Below are 23,155 nucleotides of genomic sequence, written 5' to 3'. Positions count from 1 at the left end.
TCTCATTACCCCTTTCGCCTTCTCTTTTCCCAATCTTGCTTCGCTCCTTAGTCAGGCCGCGGTTGAAGCAATCGGCGTCGTTGAGGAACGTCAATGCATGCACAAGCAGCAAATATAATATAGAATTTCAAGGAGGTAGGAGGAGAGGACGAGGAAGAAAGGAGGAGAAGGGGAGGGGAAAGGGAGGAGGAGCGGATGAGAAGGAGAGGAGGAGGAGGGGATGTGGAGGAGACAAGGAGGAGGTGGGGAGAGGGATGGAGGTGGAGGAGGAGATAGGTAAGTGGAGGAGGGGCACACCCTCCTTCTCCTTAAAAGCTGCGCCCTAATTCGGCATTACGGGGAATTGTAAAGGTAATTCATTTATACCCTTTAAAAACTTTTTGTTTTAATTTTAGTGTTTTTTTAAGCTTGCATTGCAGTGGGCCGCTGTGGAAGCACGAACTACTTCGTCGGTCGCCTTGTTTCTAGTAACGCCAGCAAAGTGCGTCGCCAAATTCTGCGAGAGTTTTAGAGCTCGGTCGGTGAAGTCGTGTCCCGTGAAAGAAAAGCTTGGATAGCCGCCGTGAAGAGAATGAAGCCAGGCGGCTCGCTATGGCGCCCGAATGAGCGCTGCCGGACACGTAGCGTACATTTTGTCACGGGTACGTCAATCTTGTAAGCTTCTGACGAGCCTTCCATGCATAGCTCAGCCACACTCTTTTCCATTCGATACCCTCAAACCAAAATTTCCGAAGCTTTTAGCGCTGTACGAGCGCGTTGTACGTAGCCCGCAAATCGCCAATTGTGTGTCATAACGTAAAAAAAAATATTGCGTTGAATAAAGAAAAAAATTCGGGAAATTTGCCTTTTGTGACATATATAGCATATCGAAACAGTTTAAAACAAGGCATAAAAATAGGTATCAACAACGACTTACCGATTCGAGGAACCTCCGGAAAAGGAACGTTTTGCGGATGGCGGACGACCGTGGAAAATTGAGCTCGTAGCACAAGGTTGGCGCGACCATGAAGAAGTAGACGTCTGTGACAAATCACATCAGGTCGTTTACTGAACAAAATGCCAACATCAATATAAGGATGAGCAACTCGCTTTTCCAACACCCGATAAATAGCGCCTTCGTAGCCGAAATGCTTTGGTCGGGGGCGAGTTTGAAGGCTTCGTCTGATAAGTTCGGATGAAGATCATTGCAGCGCAAATGTTTTCTTTCTTTTCCAGTTGATACGGGCAAATAATCAGGACGTCGTTTTTAGAAACTGCAGGTTTGGGAGGAAGTGAACATTCGTGCACACCGAAAGCGCCGACCATTGACATGAAAGCCTGTCGCAGTGACGCGTAAGCTTGTGGAACGCGAGCATGTTTTTGTACCAACAGTTTTAAAATCAGGAACATCACAACTGAACACCGATTGGTAGCGGGGTAATCAACTGGGATGGTGCGTGGTCACACCTCACTGCGCCAAACAAAAAAAATGACAAATGTATCGTGACGCGGGCATTATTTTCACAGTAAGCAACCCATAAAAAATGATCAATGAGTTTCAATTGATTTTGTATTGTATTCCTATAGAGTCAATTGAAACAGAACATAAATTCAACGTCTAATGAGTTTGATTATCAGTCTCAATATCGATCCAAATGAATTCACTCATTAGATATGGAATGGAGTTTGGTCATTAAGAACTCAATATATATTCTATTCAATTTACTCATTAAGAATGCAAGTGAGTTTGCCGGATATGAACTCAATATACATTCTGTTTAATTTTCTCATTAAGACTGCATTTGAGTTTGATCATTAAGGACTCAATATATATTATTTCGAATGTACTCATCATGAATGCAATTGACTTTGTTCATTTAGAGCTTATTATCCATGCAGCCATTTGAATTTGCTCCTTAAAAATGCAATTGAATTTGCTCATTATAAACTCAATAACTATTCATTGGATTTTAGTGATTAGATGTGCAAAGAAGTTTTATATCAAGAACTCAACATCGATAATTCTGAAATTACATATTACATTTGAAAATGAGTTTCAGTGTTACGAGCTCATAATATTCCTTATTTTAAGTTTTATCATTAGATGTAAAAAAGAGTTTTCTCATTTATTTTTTCGAGCTTAGTCAGTGGCCATGCATTGAGTTTTATTGACAGATCTAAATGTCTCCTCGTTAGAGATTCAAACGGGTTTTATCAATTAGTAGTTGACATCAGCTAGTTTGCGCTCTCTGCTCTTGACGAACGCAGCGAGCCCACAGGTGCATATAATCATGTGTACAGTTATGTCTCTCAGAAATTCAAAACTTTTGACACCTTGGAGGGCATATAGCGCGCATTATAATAACTCTAAGGTCACTGACTATAGTGACCTCATTGAGCCTATTATACCAGTCACTTCGTAAAGAAAAGAAAAATTAATAAAATATTTTAAAACGAGCAACTGCCATGCCTCGTCGTGTCCTGAGTTGTGCTCTGCAGAGAAGCGATAATTAACCAGCTAGGGAATCGCGTTTGTGGATTTAGTGACGGCACCGATCAATTATTGCTCGCAGCAATGTTTTTTGTTTTTTTAACTTTCTCAATAAGGGAACGAGTACAATGACGTCTAAACACTGTTTATCATTTATGAGACTTCCGAGGAGGATATAGCACACTGGGAACCTTAAACAAATACTGAGGTGGTCGCCGGCCAAATGAATACCTTTCAAATGTAGGGTATGAAAAAAAACGGCGGAGTAGTCAAGGGGAGCGTGATGAGTGTGTTGTGAGTACATTATAATGTTTGCGTTGGTTTCCTTCATGTGCTTCCATGCTCTAAGGAATTTTAAGATAAAAAGTCCCAACAAGTTCCGGGATGTTTTAACGCACTTGCACAAAATTGTTGCACAAAAAGTTACAGAAATCTTACTGCAACTCAATCGCAAAAACTTATATTGGAGCTCAGGGATGGGCAGTATTTCAAATGCAAGTATTCGAAATACTTATTTCAAATACTATGTGTATTTTGCATTGGTATTTAATTACAAATTGGGTAATGTATTTGACGTGTGTATTAAAATACTAAAACGTGGGTATTTCAAATACAATTGTAATTAAATACAATTTTGTGAGTGAAAATACATCCCTCAAATTTATTGTCACTCTCCAGAGCAGGAACAAAACTACGTTCTGCACCGAATGCAGTGGCTCTCAATCAAGCACAAGCGTTTAGTGACTTTGTGATTACGGTGCTAGTCCAGGGCAAGAATTGTGACGAAATCGACGTTCACAGGCAGACTGGCTAAATAAGTGCCTGTGACAACTTGTGATGCTTTCCAGCCTGATTTCCATCCATATTTTTGCCTGTAACATTTAATTGCGCGGGTCGTCCAGATTTTCGTAACTGGTGCGAGTTGCAACAATAAAAAATTCTCTAGCTTGTGCTGCGCGTCTTGGTCGTCTCGGTTCTTTGTTGGTCTACGCCAAAATGTAATTGACAAAAAAAAAAAAAAAGCTGCTTTAAGCTCTGTACTTTTTTCACCTATTACGTCCAAGTTGATTGCATTTTTTGTGATTATATTTTTATTACGTTACTAGAGCTTCGCACACTAACTCCCGAGTGTCCGATACAAAATTAAAATGAGATACCCAGAAATGCGTTGGAGGTGCCCTGAAGTCGCTGACGCAAATTTTGAGGAATGTATTTGGAAAAGTATTTGGAGGAGACCAAATACATTTGGTTGTATTTGTATCTTGTATTTAAATGCTTTTTTGCAAATGTAATTAGATGTGTAATTAATTACATTTCTGACAAAGTATTTTGTTTTTGTATTTCGATACATATTTACATGTACTTTGCCCATCCCTGTTGGAGCTCAATTGCAAAAAATTAATTTGGAACACTACTGCCAAAAACTTAATTGAAATGCGATTTCTAAAACTCTAATTGAAACGCGGTGGCCAATATCCTGTGGCCATTCAATAAGTACTCATAAGAAAAAAACAAATTGAGTTTAAACTGAGACTAACCGCCGAATTCAGAAACCTCACTCAAACTACACTCAAACTGAAGGGCCCCTCCACTTCCTCGAGGAAGGCGCGAGGGCCGGCGCTGGCCAATCGCGACGGCGGATCCGTCCTCGCGATTGGCCAGCGCCGGCCCTCGCGCCTTCCTCGAGGAAGTGGAGGGGCCCTTCACTTTAAGTGTAGTTTGAGTGACGTTTCTGAATTCGGCGGCAAACTTCTCAATCCTTTATTTACATTTTCGACCAGAACTCATTTCATTCTTTTTTTTTTTTAAGTGAATATGGCAGGACAGTACTCACTCTTATAAGTGAGCAGGGCTTATATAGTCGTGACCAGGGATGAACAAAATACATGCAAATATGCATCGAAATACAAATACAAAATACTTCGTCAAAAATGTATTTAATTACAAATCTAATTACATTTACAAAAAAAAAAAAGCATTTAAGTACAAGATACAAGTACAACCAAATGTATTTGGTCTCCTCCAAATACTTTTTCAAACACATTCCTCAAAATTTGCGTCAGCGACTTCAGGGCACCTGCAACGGGTTTCTGGGTATCTCATTTTAATTTTGCATCGCACATTCGGGAGTTAGTGTGGGAGGCTTTAGTAACGTAATTGAAATATAATCACAAACAAATGTAATCAGCTTGGACGTTATAGGTGAAAAAGTACCGAGCTTCAAGCAGTTTTTTTTTTGTCGATTACATTTTGGTTTAGACCAACAAAGAACCGAGACGACCAAGACGCGCAGCACTAGCTGGAGAATGTTTTATTGTTGCAACTCGCACCAGTTACGAAAATCTGGACGACCCGCGCATTTAGAATGTTCCAGGCAAAAAAGATGGATGGAAAGCAAAAAAGATGGGTGGAAATCAGGCTGGAAACCATCACAAGTTGTCACAGACACCTATTTAGCTAGTCTGCCTGTGAAAATCGATTTGTTCACTGTTCTTGCCCTGGACTAGCACCGTAATCACAAAGTCACTAAACGCTTGTGCTTGATTGGGAGACACTGCATTCGGTGCAGAACGTAGTTTTGTTCCTGCTCTGGAGAGTGACAATAAATTTGAGGGATGTATTTTCGCCCACAAAATTGTATTTAATTACAATTGTATTTGAAATACCCACGTTTTAGTATTTGAATACACACGTCAAATACATTACCCAATTTGTAATTAAATACAAATGCAAAATACACAAAGTATTTGAAATACGAATTTTAAATACTTGTATTTGAAATACTGCCCATCCCTGGTCGTGACAATACAAATAGATGCTCCAAGAGTTAAAAACACATACGTTGAAATGGAGTGATACAATTTGCATCTGATGCAGGCTGTCGTTTGCTAGACTGACCAAAACGGTAGAAACGATAAATAAAAAAGTTGAGCCTTTCCACTCTCGTGAAGAAGGAAGACCAGCGGAGCCGTACTCGACACACTGCCGCAACGCGCACGCTCCCGTTCCCCGCTTCTTCTTGTCCGACACTCCGCCGATCGTGGATACGTCTCCGGAGAACCAGAGTCGGTCGCACACGGCGCACGTGACGCCAAACGGGTTCTCTGCGAACTCCCTCGGGAACCTCGCCGTCGCACCCGGGGAACTGTTCAGCCGGCGTGGAGTGCTGTCGTCGCCGGGCCTCGCACTTGCGCTTGGCCTGCCGGCGCCCTTTATATTGCTGGTTTTGTTCTCGGCGGCGGCTTTCCAGGCGAGCCATGTGCTCTTCTTTGGCAAGGGAATCTGAAGCCCTGGACGCAGTGGAAGTTCAGGCAACAGCGGTGTTGCGGCGGTTGCGGACCTATTCGCGCTGCTGCGTACGTCGCCGCTCCTTCCGCAGCCATTCTTCTTTCCCCGAAAGGGCGCGTGGCCGACCCAGTCGCGAGTAATCCGGAGTCCCAACCGAAACTGATAAGAGCGTAGGAACCGCGTGCGAAACAGACGAGGACGAGCGCTGCGCTCGTTAAGGGGTATTCACACGAGGGAGAAATCCCGGGCATTTCTCCGCTGCACGCGCATCCCGCGACGAAAACGTCAGGCTTTGCGATTTGCGAAAGCCTCGCGTTTTCGTCTCGTGATGCGCGCGTGCCGGGGAGAAATCCCCGGGATTTCTCCCTCGTGTGAATACCCTTCTTCGTCGTGGTCTGTTTTTCGCGCTGTTTCCTACGATGAATTCCCACCAACGCGTTCAACAATCCATTTTTCTATAATAGCGGGAAAGGTTGCCGCCATCTACGAGCAATGGCGGCAACCATACTGGTTGTGTGCTTGCCGCCGTCGCTTATAGATGGCGGTAGCTGTCCAGGTAGCTTTGTGTCGACATGCGTTTGATACCGGACAGAATCTTGGGAAACCTAGCCCTTAACAGCTCCGCTGTAAAAAGAAAGGCAGCGCGCGTATCTTTTCATGCGCAGCCTGCGGCAACCCATTTGGTGCAGCTTACGAACAAACGCCTTGCGTCCCGTTCACAGAGCACCGTGTACTTACGTTGCGTTTTGTTTCGGAAGCTTAGGTCCGCTTACGTCGATAGTCACCGGGAAATCTCCGCTTCGAATGAAGCGTGGAAATCAGTTCAAGGAGTAGCTTCGCACGCGGCATTCTAAGCACAAATGTCTCGGTGCTTCATAACCCAAGCTAAGAAAACGTAAGCAAACACGTCTGTGTGAATGGGCCGCTCGATGAGGCATTCGGACCACAAATGTCTCGGTGCTAAGAGGGAGCAGAGCCGTATATGTGGAGAGTTTGGTCAATGGGAGGCGCGGGCAGAGCCAGGGCGTGCGGCAGACTCGGAAAGAGGGCTTGGCATGCTCTCTTGACCAACCAGAAGCCGAAAAGAATCACCTAGCGGTGGTAGCGAGAAACAGTTCTGAGCCGATCGATCATCGAAGGTCTATGTTCGTATATGGTTTTAATAAGTGCGTAAGAGTGAAGTGTAGTAACTCTTTGTGGTTGAAAATAGGGTGTACGTGTTGTTTCATCATGATCATGCAGAAAGATGTAAGAAACGAATGCGCCGCTCAACTCTGTTTTGCGCGGACAGTGTGTGACCGCTCTGACGGCAGATTCCCGGCGCTCGGCGTTTGGCGTAAGGATTATGTCGATCTTTCCGCTAGTCGCACTCTTCCACCATCATTTTAGATGAGTGTGATTGAAACATCACGTGTACCATATTTTCAGCCATCGAGAGTTACTCCAATGCAGTTATCAGGTTTGTTTTTCGCGACCACCGCCAGGGTATTATTTCCGGCTTTTGGTTGGTCACATTCGAATTTCTGAAGACGCCCTGGAACACGCCCAGCCCGCTTTCGGCCAATGGCGCCGCTTCATTTGTCTCCTATACTTCCCAACGAATGGCCAAACTCTCTACATATACGGCTCTGAGAGGGAGCTTCGAGGCTTTAACGTTTTTACGCGTATGAGGGCTATTGGCGACGTGACCGATCGAAAGCGTCGCGGTGGTCGGCCCCCCACGATAGACCGAATGCTGAGTTTGACGTCAGCAAAGGATTCCTCATCGACGGAAATACGAGTAATGGAAGAACTTCATTTTTGACGGTGTTGGCAATATTGGTTTAAAAGCGCAATGATTTCCAGCTTCCAGCATGCTAATTAGGAACACCATCGAACTTGTTGTTCACAAGGTAATGACGTCACGAGAGGTAGCCATAGGAGGGCGCCACCCAAACATCTCGCCGCTAATACACTGTATTCTTGTACGTGCATCCTTTTTCAAAATGCTGCTGCTGCTGCTGCAAAAAAAAAAAAAAAAATGCTCGAAGAAACTTGCTGTTGTCAGCTAGATCCGCGTGCCCCGGAGAAAAGCACACTTACATTGTCTTTTAAGAATGTACATGCGCCTTTTAAAGGCGCATGTACATGTTTCATGTTTCATGTCCAAAGTCGAACCAAAATAAATGACTGATATTGCTTCACGGAGATTTAACACAAGCGCTGCCAGAATAGCACATTAATTAGAAGCTGCGATTAACTCTAAAAACGATATTAAAAATACTACCGCCAGCTGCTCAGCGGGCATTGAGCGGGTTGGCTGTTTGTCAAGCAACCTTGTGCCTCGATGACATGTTTGTTCTCAAGGAGGTACTGTCACTTGTTTCACCGTGTCTTTTTGGTGCGTTTTCAGCCGCCGAAGTGGATAATTTCTGCTCGTTGTGTTATGTTTTAGAGATAGTAGTTTATAAGTCACCCTGAGCGATTGCGCACGAAGATTATAAGAGAGTTTTAGTACATCGTACGCTGCGGAAAGTGGGCCCAGCAGGCACGTGCTCAATCCATGGTTGGAAGTGACGGCGCGAGCTCCCGCTAGGCAAATGGAGCTCGTACGATCTAGTAGGCCGTTTTCAAAGGCCCGCTACTGCTACGGGCGCGCGCTTCAGAGCGTGTATCGAGGGAACGGCGCGAGCTCCCGCTACAAATAGCGTAGCCTGAAAACACGATCTACTCCTTCCTTTGATTTCCTTGCTTTCAAAACTCTGACTGACTGACTGACTGACACGTTCTACTAAAACTCTCTAAAAATAGACTTCCTGCTCGTTCAAACGCGTCGTGGCGCCGAAGGTGGAATTCACTGGAGGCCATAATTTACTTCAAGCTCAAACTCTTTATTTCTCTCCGTTTGGAGAGGGGAGACAGGGAAAAAAGCAAGTCAGTTGTTGCTTGACGAACCTCTGCCTCCCCACAGCAGCGTAAGAGGACAGCATGTACATACAAATGTTTTTTTCACCATCACACTTATAGCACAAAAATAAACAACATTAGATGGGGGAGGGGGAAGGGGAAAAGTAATCGATTTAGCCAAGTTTACAAATTCCAGGGGCACTCTCTCACAAACATGGAACGTACATATTTTATGGTTTCATTCAAACCTTTTACATTCAACTCACTCAGGCGATTTAAAAAACGAGGTACTATGTTCAATGTCTGATTTCCGTAGTTCGTTCTGGAGTGCGGCACTAACCATTCCTGCTCAGCGCGAGCTTACGATTAGCTTCCACGACGCTTGTGCAACGTGCATTTCACACCAACGAAATTGTATTTCTTCTCAGAAGATAAATGGGGGCTGGTTCCGAGCCTGAGTTGAGGCTGCGAAATCTGAGATCGTGGCGATCTCAATTTCGGCCGGAAACTTTATGAATGTGTAATAATATTTGCTACAGATGCTTATTATACCTGCAAAGCATCAGTAAAACAGTCCCAGCATCTTACCTGACCGATCTGAACTGCTCCTGCGACTAGGACAGACGTGCGTTTTCCATTACCGCGGTACGAACTTTCCGTCACACGCTGGCCATGCAACTGACCACAAGGGTCGCCATCATGCACGAGCCGGTAGTTTCGGTTTCGCAGTAGACCGCCGAAACAAAACTATCAGTTAAGATATCTACAAAACTACATGAGGCACAAAAAAAAAAAAAAAGTTACACCTCGCCCAATTTAGGGACACTTTCCTCCCTAAAAACACTCGTAATCCTAAAATTAAAAAAAAATAAATAAAATGTACCGGAGAGACTTTTTAAAGAACGAAATGCTTTTTAACCAAACCCCCGATCCGACGATTGTTTCCCTCTGTCCGTCCGTGCATTTAAAGAACTTGTAGTTGCGCTAGTTGGTGAACGTTGGAAATCATGGTGCAAGGCTCAAAAAACAACATGCCAGGCCATATGGTGACTGTGTCACGGGGCTGGTTTAGGAAATCCCCCTTACGTGTGGTTAAGTTCTACGTAGGACAGACTGGCAGATGTGCGAACGACGGACTAAAGAAGCACGCGCAAAATTAAAAAAAAAAAAAAAAAAATATGATGCGGCTCTTTTGCCTGAACACTGCAGCGAATGTGGGTGAGAGCCACGTCTTTCCGAGACAGCGATTCTGGGCAGAGGCAAGTGCCAAAACGCGCGCGAGTTATTGGAGGCGTGTTTTATCAGAAAAAGGGGTGCTCAATGCGTAAGTGACACGTGTATTGCGCTCTATAATGCCGAGATTAGATTATCTGATAAGTTTTTGTAAATTGGTAGATGAAGCGTATATCACATGGCTAAGCGCATGCGTGTACCAGATGAAAATGACGCTGTTTGTATTCTTTCCTTTCTGCACTTTTCAAATATAGTTGTGCGTGGCGACTGTTCGTCTGTTTTCTCTCTTGTGTCCGTTGTTTTTTGCGCCTTACACCATGATTTCCCGTTAAATTTAGCGGGGAAATTGACGTCACGTGCTTTATACACCGATTCAGTTTCCTCGCTATTAGCTGCAAAATTGATGTCACCTTACCTGACGTCATGAGACCTAAAGGCAATTTCAGTTACCCCGCTAAATTTAGCGCTATATATTTAAGGTCACGTGACCTTTACGCCAATTCAATTTTTCAGTTAGCTTTAGCGGAAAAATGTGTCATGTGACCTGACGTCACGAGACTTACAGGCCAAGTAAGTCCCAATTTAAATGTAGCGGATAGTTTGTAAACACATTCACCGATGTTTGCGAACAAGCTGGTTATCGCCCGCTATCGGCGAAGCCCAGCGCGCTTTCGTTTTTTCTCTTTTGTGTTTGCTTTTTTTCCCATTCTTTTGTTATTTATATTTTCTTCAACGTGCGAAGATTTTTACGAACGTATAACAAATACTTATCCTAAGAAAAGTCTTCTTACCCGATCACTGCGCGTTGCTTAAGAACCAATAAATACGATACCAAAAGTCTCCTGGGGCACCAAACACTGTGGCGCCCTCGTGATATCAACTTCCGCCGAATGCTGCGAATAGGTTTTTCGCTACCCTAAAACGACGGTTTAATATCTTCTACACAAATTTAAAACATCAAAGCAAAAAAATAAAACTAAACAAGTTTAAAAGATCGCTCCTTACTACAGCTTTTCATGCATTGTAGGACTTTGGAGATAAAGGTTGCTGACAATTTGTTTCCTGCTCGCTATTGTACTTCGGGAAGCAAGACGTGCGTTAAAGTTTGTTCTTACTGTCAATTCTCAAGTTGTCCGGATAGACCAGGGCGTTCCGGCGCGGCCCGTCGGCGCAGATACCATTGGCTGGCATCACCGGTGTCGCTGTGGAAACAAAAGGAAAAAGGTGGAGAAACGCAGCAGACAAACAGCAAAAGGCTACGTCAATACCATGGTTGATGTACAAAAACACCTCCTCGAGGCTGCGGAGCGTCTTCGAGGCTTGCAAACTCGAGCACCAAACACACGAGCGACGCGAACTGGCACCGCGCGGTGGTTTCCATAGCAACCGCCGCGGACGCTGTGAAGTGGTGGCGCGGCATAGGTTCCCGTCACAGCGTCCGCAGCAGTTATCCAAATCTCGAACGGTGCCTTCAAGATTCTGACCCGTCTAGTAGTATCCGTATGGCGGCCCTGGTTCCTTCTTTGGAGTCAATGCGGCACCCAGTGACTTTAGCATTGCCAACAATTTCAAAATATGTCCATGCAAGGAATGCGTCGCATTTGCCAATAGACCGATCTCACCAAGCGTTCGGCGCATGCGTGACGCCGCTATAACTTTAGTTCGCAGGAGGCAGGCAGCAGTGCACAAGACGGCTCTTGCCGCCTCATGCTCCACTCGCGGGGAGCTCCAGCGAGGTTGTCGCACGAGCAGAAAGTCTAAAGCTCCCTCGTTGCATTGCGACAGCGGTGGCGGAGTCAAACTGGCTGGTGAGATCGGTCTATAGACCGATCTCACTAAGCGTTCTACGTAGGGTGCCTCAATGTCCTTCTGTTAAGGGTGATGCCACCCTTTGTAGTACCCGATGCCGACAGCACGCGCTCACGGGGAAAATACAAAGAAATCGACGAAAACAAAATGTCGCCATAGCACAGTCAGCTCCACAGACGCGTGCAGGGACACGCTTTTTCACGCGCTTCTAAACAAAAAATAAAAATAAAAGTGTGGGACAAAATGGCCAGATGTCTCCACCCTAAGCAAAGCGCACATGAAGGCACCCTGGTTCTACGCATACGTGACGCTGCCATAACTGTAGATCGCAAGAGTTAGGCGCCCGTGCAAGAGATAGCTCGTGCCGTCTCCTGCTCTGCTCGTGCAGACATCTAGCGGTGTAGTCGCGCGTGCAGAGGGACTCGAGTTCCCACGATGCACGGCGACAGCGGTGGCGTGCTCAAACTAGCTGGGGCGATCGGTCTATTAGATGTTTGGTGTAACATAATGTTCTAGAGTAGCCGAACGTATTTCGAATGTTGGAATGATAGAGCCATTTGCCGCAAGTGGGATACGGCTGTGGGTGTCGCCTTTCCGCTAGCGTGCGAGGAAGGACAGACATTTAGAGTCGACCAGGAAGCGGCGGCCTGAAGTTCGTTTTGTGCTGAAAAGCAGATGGCTTCTTCTTGGGACTTGGTCACTTGCCTCCTCTAGTGACGGGACGGGGCGTTTTTCTGCCATTGGCTTGGTTGTTCGCACTTGCGTGCCTTACTGCCGAATGTCTGGGGGTACCAACAGGTATCGCCTTTTCGTTGTTGCAATGGGCTGCTACGTCAAGAGGAGCTTCGCATTCTGGTTAACACGGTTCGCTTCTTGTGCTCAGGGCCGCGGCGGTTGCTTTTAGAGCGTCAATGCGGTCTTCAAGGGTCTGGTGGAGGAGCACTGGTGGGAAGTGTTTGTGACGCTCGACAGGGTAGGTGCAGCGTATTTCGCGACGCGGACGGCCATCTCCGTGAGACGGTCAAGAGGTATGTATGCAGCTGGAGCGAGGGCCATACGCATCTCTTGAGGCAAGCTTTGAAGGAACAATTCCCGTAGAATGGGATTGTTCGCGTCAAAAGCTTGCTCACCCAGTAGCTATCGCATGCGGTGAAGCAACTTGGATGGTCTGCGGTCTCCCAGCTCTTCGGTGATCAAGAGCTGCTGTAGCCGCGACGTTTCCAACTCCGTCTTCCTGGCGAGGATCGTGCGCTTGAGGTGGTCGTAGTCGTCGTCAGGAGGGGGCAACGTGAGTATGTCATCCAGTTCATCGGCCAGTCCTGGGGGAAGGGCAGACACGATATGATAGGAGCATAAAGTATGGGTGGTTATGCGCCGCAAGGGTAACTGTGCTTCCATTCTGAAAAACAAGGCCTATGGGTTTTTCGCCCGGAAGACTGCAAGTCGGAGCTGGATGGTAGTGGTCATGGCTCCGTCTTCGGTAGAGTTGCCTGCACTCCAGTCCATGATGGTAGGACGTCAGGGTCAGCAATGTGTCGGCGGTATGTTCGAAAGCGCAGGAGAAGAATTAGATATCTGCTTTGGAGCTTAAACAAAATGCATCTGTAGTGATCAGCGAGTTCCCGGGACAGCGGGGCATTGACGAGTGCACGCAAGCCTGCCCAGTGGTAATCTGTTTTAATCTCGTGCGACATTCTCTTTATATACCACGTGTGCAGGGGGCGCTCTCTAGCTGTCTATCACCACTCCTCCCCCTCCCCCTCCCCCCCCCCCCCCCCCTTACAAAGATTAGCCAAGGTCCCACCGATCTTCACGGTGAAAAGCGCACAGGAGGCTTTCGTGCTCGATTACTTCATTTCGGTAGTGGAGTACCAGGAATCCTCGGTAGCGGAATGCCAGGAACAGGCTGAGTATCTTCATGCTGATATCCAGCTGCAACGGTTTGAAGCACCACTTGGGCAGAAGCATTTAGTGGTACAGCCCCAGCGAGAGCGGGCACAGTCTCATCAGGAGGAGCGGCCTGATCCACCGGCTCTGGTCACGGCTCCGATGATGCCCTAGCTTGGGCTAGGTCAGGACGCAGATGTCCTTCATGACGTCTCTAACACCGACCATCTGGTAGTGCGACATCTGTGATGTGGTCCCTTGGAGTGTCGGTCACAGTTGCCGGTACCCATGGTGGACCTTGTCGAAAATTTCTCAAATAATCGCATCACCCGGCTGGACAGTCGGTATCAGTCGAGCACCCTTGTCTAGCGCCATCTTCTGGATGAGCTGTTTTCTCGATATGCTTGACCTCAGGTCAGGGTGAAGTAGAATCAAAGCAGTCTCTAACTTGCGACCCATCAGTAGCTCCGCCGGAGTGTACCCTGTGGTTTCATGAGGTATAGTTCTGTAGTTAAGCAGGATTCGGGCCAGCTGACACTGGAAACTTCCATCAGCTGCCTTCTTCAACTTCAACTTTATGGTTTGAACCGCTCGCTCAGCGGCTCTATTTGGCGCTGGGTGATACGGTGGCGTTAGAATTTGCCTTATTCCATTCTGTTGAAGGAAGTTCTTAAAGCTACCGCTTACAAATGCCGGCCCGTTATCGGATACGACGAGATCTGGTAGTCCGTGACAGGCAAACATCATCCGCAGGCAAAGGATCGTGGCTTCTGCCGACGGCGTGGACACAGGAACGGCCTCGATCCATTTTGAGTTGGCGTGGACCGCGATGAGTAGATACCTGTTCTTCATTGGTCCAGCAAAATCGATGTGAAGACGAGACCATGGCTTTTCTGGGAATGGCCACGGCATCATTGGTGCTGGTCGTGCGAGTCGCTGGTTTTCTTGACAGACACGGCATCCCCGCACTGTAGCCGCAATGTCTTCATCTAATGATGTCCACCATACATGGCTTCTCGCCACGGCCTTCATTTTAGCGATCCCTGAATGACCTTCGTGCAGGAGTTGTAGAACCTCTGGTTGTAAGGATCCTGGGATGACGACTCTTGACCGCAACAGGATACAGTTCTTTTGTACGCACAGCTGAGTTGTTCGAGCAGCGTACGGTTTTAACTCCAGACCACAAAGAATCTCGAAGCTTCGCCAGAGTCAAGTTTTTTAAAGAGGCTTTGGCCACGACAGACGCAAGTAGTACTCGAGGATAGGCCCCCTTGAGCATGAATACCTCGGCTGGCCGCTCGATGGAACACGCAGGAACAGGCAGCGGCAACCTACTCAAGGCATCCGCATTTGCTATGTTTGACCCAGGCCTGTACTTCAGTTTGTAGCGATACGCCGACAGCATCAGTGCCCAGCGCAGCACACGTGGCGAACATATCTCAGGTACAGGCTTGTCCGCAGCAAGCAGCACCCAGCAAGGGCTTATGGTATGTGCCCGCTTCGAAGTTACGGCCCCACAGGTATTGCCGGAACTTAGTCACGCCAAAAATCAGAGCCAAGGCTTCCTTGTCAAGCTCACTGTAGTTGCGCTCAGCCGACAGAAGACCTCTAGATGCAAACGAACCGACGATAGAAATTGACCAGTCCCAGGTAGCTCTGCAGCGTTTTTTCATCCGTAGGCCTTGGAGCTTTCAGTACTGCCTCAGTCTTTTCCGCGTTTGGTTAGAATCCCGCAGAGCTAGCGATATGAGCCAAGTATTTAACCTGGGGAACCAAGAAATCTCACTTGCACAACTTCAGCTTCAGTACTGCTTGCTGCAGCCGACTCAGCACTTGACTCAGGTTCTCCAGGTGGTCTTGATCGTTTCGCCCTGTCACTAGAGTGTCGTCGAAATATACAACGACATGCTTAAGTCCTTGCAATAGGTTCTCCATCTCACGTTGAAAGATCGATGGTGCAGAGTTCACACTGAACGGCAGGCGAGTGTACTGGTGCAGACCTCGTGGTGTGTTGATGGTAACCAGTTTGGACCACTTCTCATCGAGTTGAACTTGTAGGTATGCACCTTTTAAGTCCAACTTGCTGAATTTCTCACCTCCACTCAGCTTAGCAAACAGGTCCTCCACTCGCGGGATGGGGTACTTTTTAGGTACAGTCACAGGATTCACAGTGACTTTGAAGTCTCCACAGATGCGAATCTGCCCATTTTTTTTTAGGACCGGTACAATAGGGGCAGCCCATTCCGAAATCTTCACTGGACGTACGACTCCCCCCGTTCCATGCGTTTCAACTCCTCGTTGACTTTGTGAAGCATCGCAAATGGAACCGCACGAGGCTTGGAAAACCTTGGTTTGGCGTTGTCCTGAAAATTTATCTATGCGGCGACCCCCTTGAAAGTTCCTAGACCTTCATCAAAGATACTGGAGTATTCAGCAACGAAGTTCGCAACAGAAGTCGCCACATTGACATCCTTCGCCTTGGAAAGCTCGATGCCTAGGCCTTTCATCCAGCCACGTCCTAGCAGAGACGGGCAGGTGCCAGGGACGACATACGGGATGTCCTGACACTCGCGGTTTCCAAGTCTCACCGTTGCAGTAAGGCTTCCCTTAACTGGGGAAAGTTCACCTGAATAGCTTTCAGCATGACGCGCGACGGGTCCAGCTGCCTTGATGGAAATCCGCTTCGAAATGTTTCCTCAGACACAACACACTCGCTAGCTCCCGTGCCAAGTTTCATCAACAATGGTGTCCCGTTCACCGTAACTTTCACTCGGAAAGGTTGGCCGTCGACTACAGATGATGTCATTTTCCACATCTCGTAGACTTCTGGCAGTGAGACATCTTGTTACTGGTCCCCTTTGTCCAGTGTGTGGACCGATTTCGATATTCTAGCGGACGTCGTCGGGCCGCCGGCGGTCGCATCCGCTGTCTTCCCTGTGACAAGTTAGTGGCGCCCCCCTACAGTCCGCCCGCCTGCGGCCGCCTGGCTCGGCGGGCAACATTGTTCACCTCCCCAATAAACGCCGTCGAGCACACACTGCTCCGGTCAGTCATCGTCCACCCTCACAACCAGGCTGCGTGTCGTCTCTTCTCGGCGGGTGCTTCGGCCCCCTTCGTCCACGTTCCAGAAAGATCGTGACACTGGCGACGAGGAACCGTGGCACTGGAGGCCACCAACGTGCACGGTTCGGCCCACGCCGCCGAGAGAGTCGCAACACCGCCGCCCGCTCCTGTCGCCATGCCGCTCTACGGGAGGCTCGAGCCGTTCGACGGAGATGGGTCCGCCTGGCCAGTCTACGAAGAACAAGTCCACGTGTTCTTCCGGGCGAACGACACGCCGGAGGCGAAACAACGGGACATCTTCCTGGCCAGCTGCGGGACCCGCGTCTTCAGCCTCCTGCTCGACCTCCTCAAGCCGGCCACGCCGCACGTTAAAACGCTGGGTGAGCTGCTCGCCACGCTGCGCTCGCACTTCAGCCCGGCGCCGTCCACGCTTATGGAGCGGTTCCGCTTCAACAACCGGAGCCGCCAGGACGGGGAGACCCTCGGGCAGTTCGTCGCTGCGCAACGAGGGTTAGCGAGCACCTGCGCCTTCGGCGACCAGTTGGACTCGCTACTCCGGGACCGGTTCGTCTGCGGCATCAACAACCCTGCCATGCAGACGCGACTCCTGGAGCTCCCCGACCCCTCGCTGGACGACGCGGTGAAGGCAGCGCTGGCGATGGAAGCAGCAGCGAAAGACGCCAGCGAGATAGCGCGTGCGGCCGGCTCACCGTCGACGGAAGCGGCGGTGAACAAGATGGCGGCAAGGAGCGGTGCCTGCAGCCGCTGCGGTGCTGCCCACTCCCCCTCACAGTGCCAGTTCGTCCAAGCACAATGCTTCACGTGCGGGAGAACTGGGCACCTCGCACGTGTCTGCCGAGGGGGGAGGACGAGCGGCGGCCAGCAGCAGCAGCAGCAGCAGCCTGGTTCAAGCCCGGGTTCCAGCCAAGCCCGCGGCCAGGGTGGTCGTCGCAAGAAAACGCGGCGGGGACGAGCGGCACCAGGCCCGGGTTCGTCTTCAGCCAGGGTCCACGTTGTGGCCGAGGACCCGCAGATTTTCGACGTGTGGCAGACGAGTAAGCCTCCATCGTCTGTGCCACCTTACTTGGTGTCAGTCGAAATCTGCGGTCACCCCATCACCATGGAGCTGGACACAGGGGCCAGCGTGTCGGTCATGCCCGGGAAGCTGTTCAAGCGGACCTTCCCCGGCGTGTCCATCGAGGCGTCAGACGTCATGCTGCGCAGCTACTCCGGGCAGCTTTCCCAGGTCCAGGGTCGGGCCCAAGTCAGCGTTCGCCTTGGCGACAGGGAGGCAATCCTTCCCCTTTACTTAACCAAGGGGTCGTCGCCGACGCTGCTGGGCCGAAACTGGATTCACTCGCTGGGTGTTCGGCTGCCGGAGTACCAAGAAGCTGCGCTGCGCGTGGTGCAAGACGTCCCGAGCCTCCTGACCGACTTCCAGTCCCTGTTCCAGCCGGGGGTGGGCACCTTCGCCGGCACGACGGTCGGCATCCACATACCCGAGGGAACCCGGCCTCGATTCTTCAAGCCGCGTCCGCTGCCGTTTGGCCTGAAGGACGGGGTCACCCAGGAGCTGCAACGGCTGCAGCGAGAGGGTATCCTGGTGCCCGTCAAGACTTCCGAGTGGGCTGCACCAATCGTTCCAGTCCTCAAGCGAGACGGCCGCGTCAGGATCAGCGGGGACTTCAAGGTCACCATCAACCCCGTCGCTACCGTCGAAAAGTACCCGCTGCCTCGGGTAGAAGATCTCTGGTCGGCTCTGTCCGGGGGACAGAAGTTCTCCAAGCTCGACCTTCGAGATGCCTACCAGCAGCTGGTGCTCCAGGATGCCGCCCGGAAGTATGTCACCATTTCGACAACCATGGGACTCTTCCAGTACACGCGCCTACCGTTCGGCGTGACCTCAGCCCCAGCCATCTTCCAGAGAGAGATGGACAACCTCTTCAGGGGCATGAGGCACGTGGCGGTGTACTTGGACGACATCCTGGTTACCGGTACCGACGACGGGGACCACCTGCAGAACCTGCGCAAAGTCCTGACACTACTACAGGACGCCGGTCTCAAGCTGAGGCTGGACAAGTGCATGTTCCTGACCCCCAGCGTGGAGTACCTGGGACACATCATCTCCCAGGCTGGCCTGGCCCCGGCACCTCGCAAGATTGAGGCCGTGCTCAAGGCGCCGAAGCCCAAGAGCAAGAAGGAGCTTCAGAGCTACCTCGGCCTCATCAACTTCTACAGGAGGTTCCTGCCCAACCTGTCGACGCATCTGGAGCCGCTGCATCGCCTGCTTCGTGACGGGCAGCAGTGGGCCTGGAAGAAGGAGCAGGACTTGGCCTTCCAGCGCAGCAAGGAGCTCGTTGTTAAGGCTCCAGTGCTGGCGCACTTCGATCCGGCCAAGCCTGTAGTCCTCACCGTGGATGCGTCGCCGTACGGGGTAGGAGCCGTCCTGTCGCACCGGGGTCAGGATGGTCAGGAACGCCCTGTGGCGTTTGCTTCTCGTCGACTACATGCGGCGGAGCAACGCTACAGCCAGCTCGACAAGGAAGGCTTGGCCCTCATCTTCGGGGTCCAGCGCTTCCATCAGTACCTGTGGGGCCGGCAGTTCGAGGCAGTCACTGACCACAAGCCGCTGCTGGGGCTGCTGGGACCTGACAAGGCAGTCCCAGTGCAAGCATCGCCTCGTGTGGTACGCTGGGCCTTGACGCTGGCAGCCTACAGGTACAAGCTGGTGTACCGCCCTGGGAAGGACCTGGGACCTGCTGACGCCCTGAGCCGCCTGCCCCTGCCGGAGGTGCCTGCTGCCGTTCCAGAGCCAGCTGACGTTTTCCTGCTGGAGCGGGCCTACCCGGGGGTGCTGACCAGGACTGCGGTGGCGCAGGCGACCAGCCGGGACCCGGTCCTGTCTCAGGTGGTCAAGGCGGTTTCCCGAGGGGAGGAGCTGCGTCACCAGGCGTTCAGCCACAAGACCGCCGAGCTGAGCTTGGAGCAAGGCTGCCTCCTGTGGGGTTCCAGGGTGGTGATTCCACAAAGTCTGCGGGCCAAGGTGCTGCAGCTGCTGCACGCGGGGCATCCTGGCATAGAAAAGACCAAAATGGTGGCACGGTCGCACGTTTGGTGGCCTGGCTTGGACCAGGACATCGTGCACCAGGTGCAAGGCTGCCAAGTCTGCCAGGAGAACCAGCGAGCCTCGCGCCACGTGGAAATCACCCCCTGGCCGTTCCCACAGAGGCCGTGGTCCCGCTTGCATGTGGACTATGCGGGACCCTTCAAGGGCCACTACTTCCTGGTGGTAGTGGACGCCTTCTCCAAGTGGGTGGAGGCACTGCCAGTCACCAGTCCCTCGGCAAGCGCGACCATTGCGGCTCTGCGGCAGGTCTTCGCGGCGCAGGGATTGCCGGACATTATCGTGTCTGATAATGGTCCCGCTTTCGCCAGCGCCGAGTACCTGGACTGGCTGCAGAGGAATGGGATCCGCCGGATGCTGGTTCCGCCGTACCACCCCGCTTCCAATGGTGCAGCAGAGCGGGTGGTACAGACCCTCAAGAACAAGCTGAAGAGGAGCCAGCCCGGGGATTTCCGAACGCAGGTGGCTCGGGTACTGTTCCAGTACCGGACCACACCGCATGAGGTCACTGGCCGTGCCCCCTGCGAGCTTCTGCTGGGCCGGATGGTCAAGACCCCCCTGGACGTCTTGCATCCAGACCTCCGGTCTACGGCGCTCCTGAAGCAGCTGAAGCAGAAGCTGGCTGCTGACCGAGGGTGCCGTCCCGGGCCTTTGCCGGAGCCGGGAGCGTCGGTGTACGCCAGGAACTTCCGTCCTGGCCCACCCTGGTCTGCCGGACATGTGGTTTCACCAGCGAGCGCCTCATCGCTGCTCGTCCGCATGCCCGACGGGACCACCTGGCACCGGCACGCCGACCATGTCAGGCCTCGCCTCGGGACCTGGCTTCCACCCTCGGTCGTCGCTTCAGAGGACCAGCCTGCAGGGGGCCCAACAGCACCAGTCGCGGCCAGCGGAGCACCACCCACCCCGGAGGCGACACGCGTCGCCACTCCTGTGGCACCAGTGCCACTCACAAATCCGGTCCCTGCAGCTCCACCGGGTGGAGCGCGACCGGTTCAGGCAGCGCCCGGCGTTGCCACACCTGGCCCGTCGACACCTGTACCCAGGCGGAGTGCACGGCAGCGGAGGCCACCTGACCGCTACTCGCCGGGGTGACCTTCATCGTCGACAGGCCGGGACTTTGCACGACCAGACGCCGAGATGGTGTCGGCCGTGCGCATTGTGTTTAGTTTTGTTTAATAACAAACAAACTGGGGGGGAGGAGTGTGACAAGTTAGTGGCGCCCCCCTCCAGTCCGCCCGCCTGCGGCCGCCTGGCTCGGCGGGCAACATTGTTCACCTCCCCAATAAACGCCGTCGAGCACACACTGCTCCGGTCAGTCATCGTCCACCCTCACAACCAGGCTGCGTGTCGTCTCTTCTCGGCGGGTGCTTCGGCCCCCTTCGTCCACGTTCCAGAAAGATCGTGACATTCCCCTTGCACACTCGTGCCAGATGTCCCTTGCCCCGACAGTTTTGGCAAGTGGCACTTGCATGACGGCACTGTGTGGCGTAATGCTCGCCTCCGCAACGAAAACACGAAATGGTGCCAGTCTTCCGCTTCGGGTTCACAGCTGCATCGCGTGACACGGCGTTAGCTGACGCGAGGTTTGGCTGGATAGACGTCGATAGCATCTGCGAATCTTTCTTCGCTGCTTCCATTGCAACGACCGTCTTTTTTGTAAGGTCGAGGGTCAAATCTGGAATCTCTAGGAGTCGCCTTTGTATCATCTCGTCGTTAATACGTCCGACGATGCGGTCTCGCAGCATTCTATTTCGGAACGCGGCGAATCCGCAGTCGTCCGCGAGCTTGTTCAGACAAGCAAAGAAATCCACCGCTGTTTCACCGGCATGACGCATCTGTGAATTGAACTTAAAACTTGCGACGATTTCCGACGGCTTCGGTGAGAAATGCTCGCCTAGCACCTCGAAAATGGTTTCTAGGCTGGTCTCCGACGGTTTGACAGGAGCCAGCAGATCTCGAAGCAACGACTGTGTGGCCGGTCCTAAAACACGTAAGTAAAACGGCCCGTCTTTTCTCATCCTTGACATCGTTGGCGATGAAGTATACTGTTCAACCCGCTCCCGGTACTCGCTCCAGTTCGTTTCAGCGTCAAACGGCCCTAATTTGCCGACCACCGGCATTCCAGAACAGGCGCACGGTCGGACGGCAGCAGTTCAACACTTTCACTTCCTCGTCGCCACTGTAAGGATCAGCGAGTCCTCGGGACAGCGGGGCATTGACGAGTGCACGCAAGCTTACCCAGTGGTAATCTATTTTAATTTCGTGCGACATGCTGTTTATGTACCAGGTGCGCAGAGGGCGCCATCTGGCTGTCTATTACACTGTGCCTTTATTCTCGGGGCTCCCGTGGTCACGCGCTAGCATGAGCTGGCGCGCTCACCTATCTCGGCGCAGCGGAACTTTGGTTGTGGTTGAGAAGCACAGCGAGTCTGGCGTTTTCTACAAAAAAAAAAAAAAAAAAATTGGGTTGTGTGTGTGTTTATACAGCCTAGAACTTGGTCTGCCTCACAGAGGCGACGAGTCTCCCAGCTGCATAGATGAGAAATTTAGCCAGTGCGGTACAGCCGCTAGCCTGGGGTCTTTAACGTGCACCACGCAGTAGTGATACACGACCGCACGCCGGTAGGATGCTCATCCAGATCGAAACGGGCAGGGGTGGGGCTCGAACCCAGGATCTCTGGGTTCTGCAGCGCGAACTTTCGCTCCACGTGCTCCGAGCTGGTGTGCGCTAGACCACTCGGCCACCGATCCCCCTTTTCTACAACCAGTGTGGTTGTGGCCTGTGGTGCTTCTACAGCTTCATTCATTTGCTCTGGATGGCTGGCTAGCTGACGCTCGCCTTCGGGGGCCCTTGCCCTTCTGCCTAGCGTGGCGAGTAACCCAATGCACCTTGCTTCGCAAATAAAGATGCTCCTTATTAACACTAGTATAGTGTAAAGAGGGCCGCATACTCTCTCCTTCCAAAGAAATGCATCGCTTGTGGTTCTTTCGTGAAGTTTTTTGCTGCCGGCACCAGAAGTTCACCATGTGGTAGGACACCAGCTTCAGGAAGGTCATAGTCACGAGGCACATCACCAACCCGGCGGCCACTGAAAAAAACAAAGGTTAATAATTTTATAGTTTTACACTTTGTTTTTGCGCTTTGATTGAAACATTCCAGGAGCACGGAGCAGGTAAAACAGCGCTAAAAGACGACGGGAACAAGGCGCTGTTTTGTGAACGGAATAATTATTTACAAGATGTGCAAATAAAATAAACGAGAAGGGAACCGAAGATACTAAAACACGCACAAAACCACACTCTTCCTGCTCATCAAACACCATCGTCATATGTACGCGCTAAGATTTCCTCATAAAACTTACCTCGTCACTTAAAATAGTCAAAGAGGCAGC

General features: G+C 50.9%; 1 protein-coding gene across 2 annotated transcripts in view; it reads right to left on the bottom strand.

Annotated features, from left to right (window-relative positions):
- Positions 1-23,155, bottom strand: part of LOC8023923 (diacylglycerol O-acyltransferase 1) — a 111,218-nt gene that overhangs the window by 53,506 nt on the left and 34,557 nt on the right. For both annotated transcript variants that reach the window (XM_042292111.1, XM_042292112.1), the window contains exons 4-6: positions 22,715-22,852; positions 10,993-11,079; positions 917-1,020 (exon numbers count right to left, since the gene is read on the bottom strand). In XM_042292111.1, coding sequence (XP_042148045.1) covers positions 917-1,020; positions 10,993-11,079; positions 22,715-22,835 — 312 coding nt within the window. In that variant the 5' untranslated portion in view covers positions 22,836-22,852. The remainder of the gene's footprint in view (positions 1-916; positions 1,021-10,992; positions 11,080-22,714; positions 22,853-23,155) is intronic.

The sequence above is a fragment of the Ixodes scapularis genome, unplaced genomic scaffold, assembly GCF_016920785.2.
Source record: "Ixodes scapularis isolate PalLabHiFi unplaced genomic scaffold, ASM1692078v2 PGA_scaffold2__306_contigs__length_199485367, whole genome shotgun sequence".
In the NCBI taxonomy this organism is placed as follows: Eukaryota; Metazoa; Arthropoda; class Arachnida; order Ixodida; family Ixodidae; genus Ixodes; species Ixodes scapularis.
Note: the sequence above shows the minus strand (reverse complement) of the source record. Positions and strands in the feature narration are given on the sequence as shown.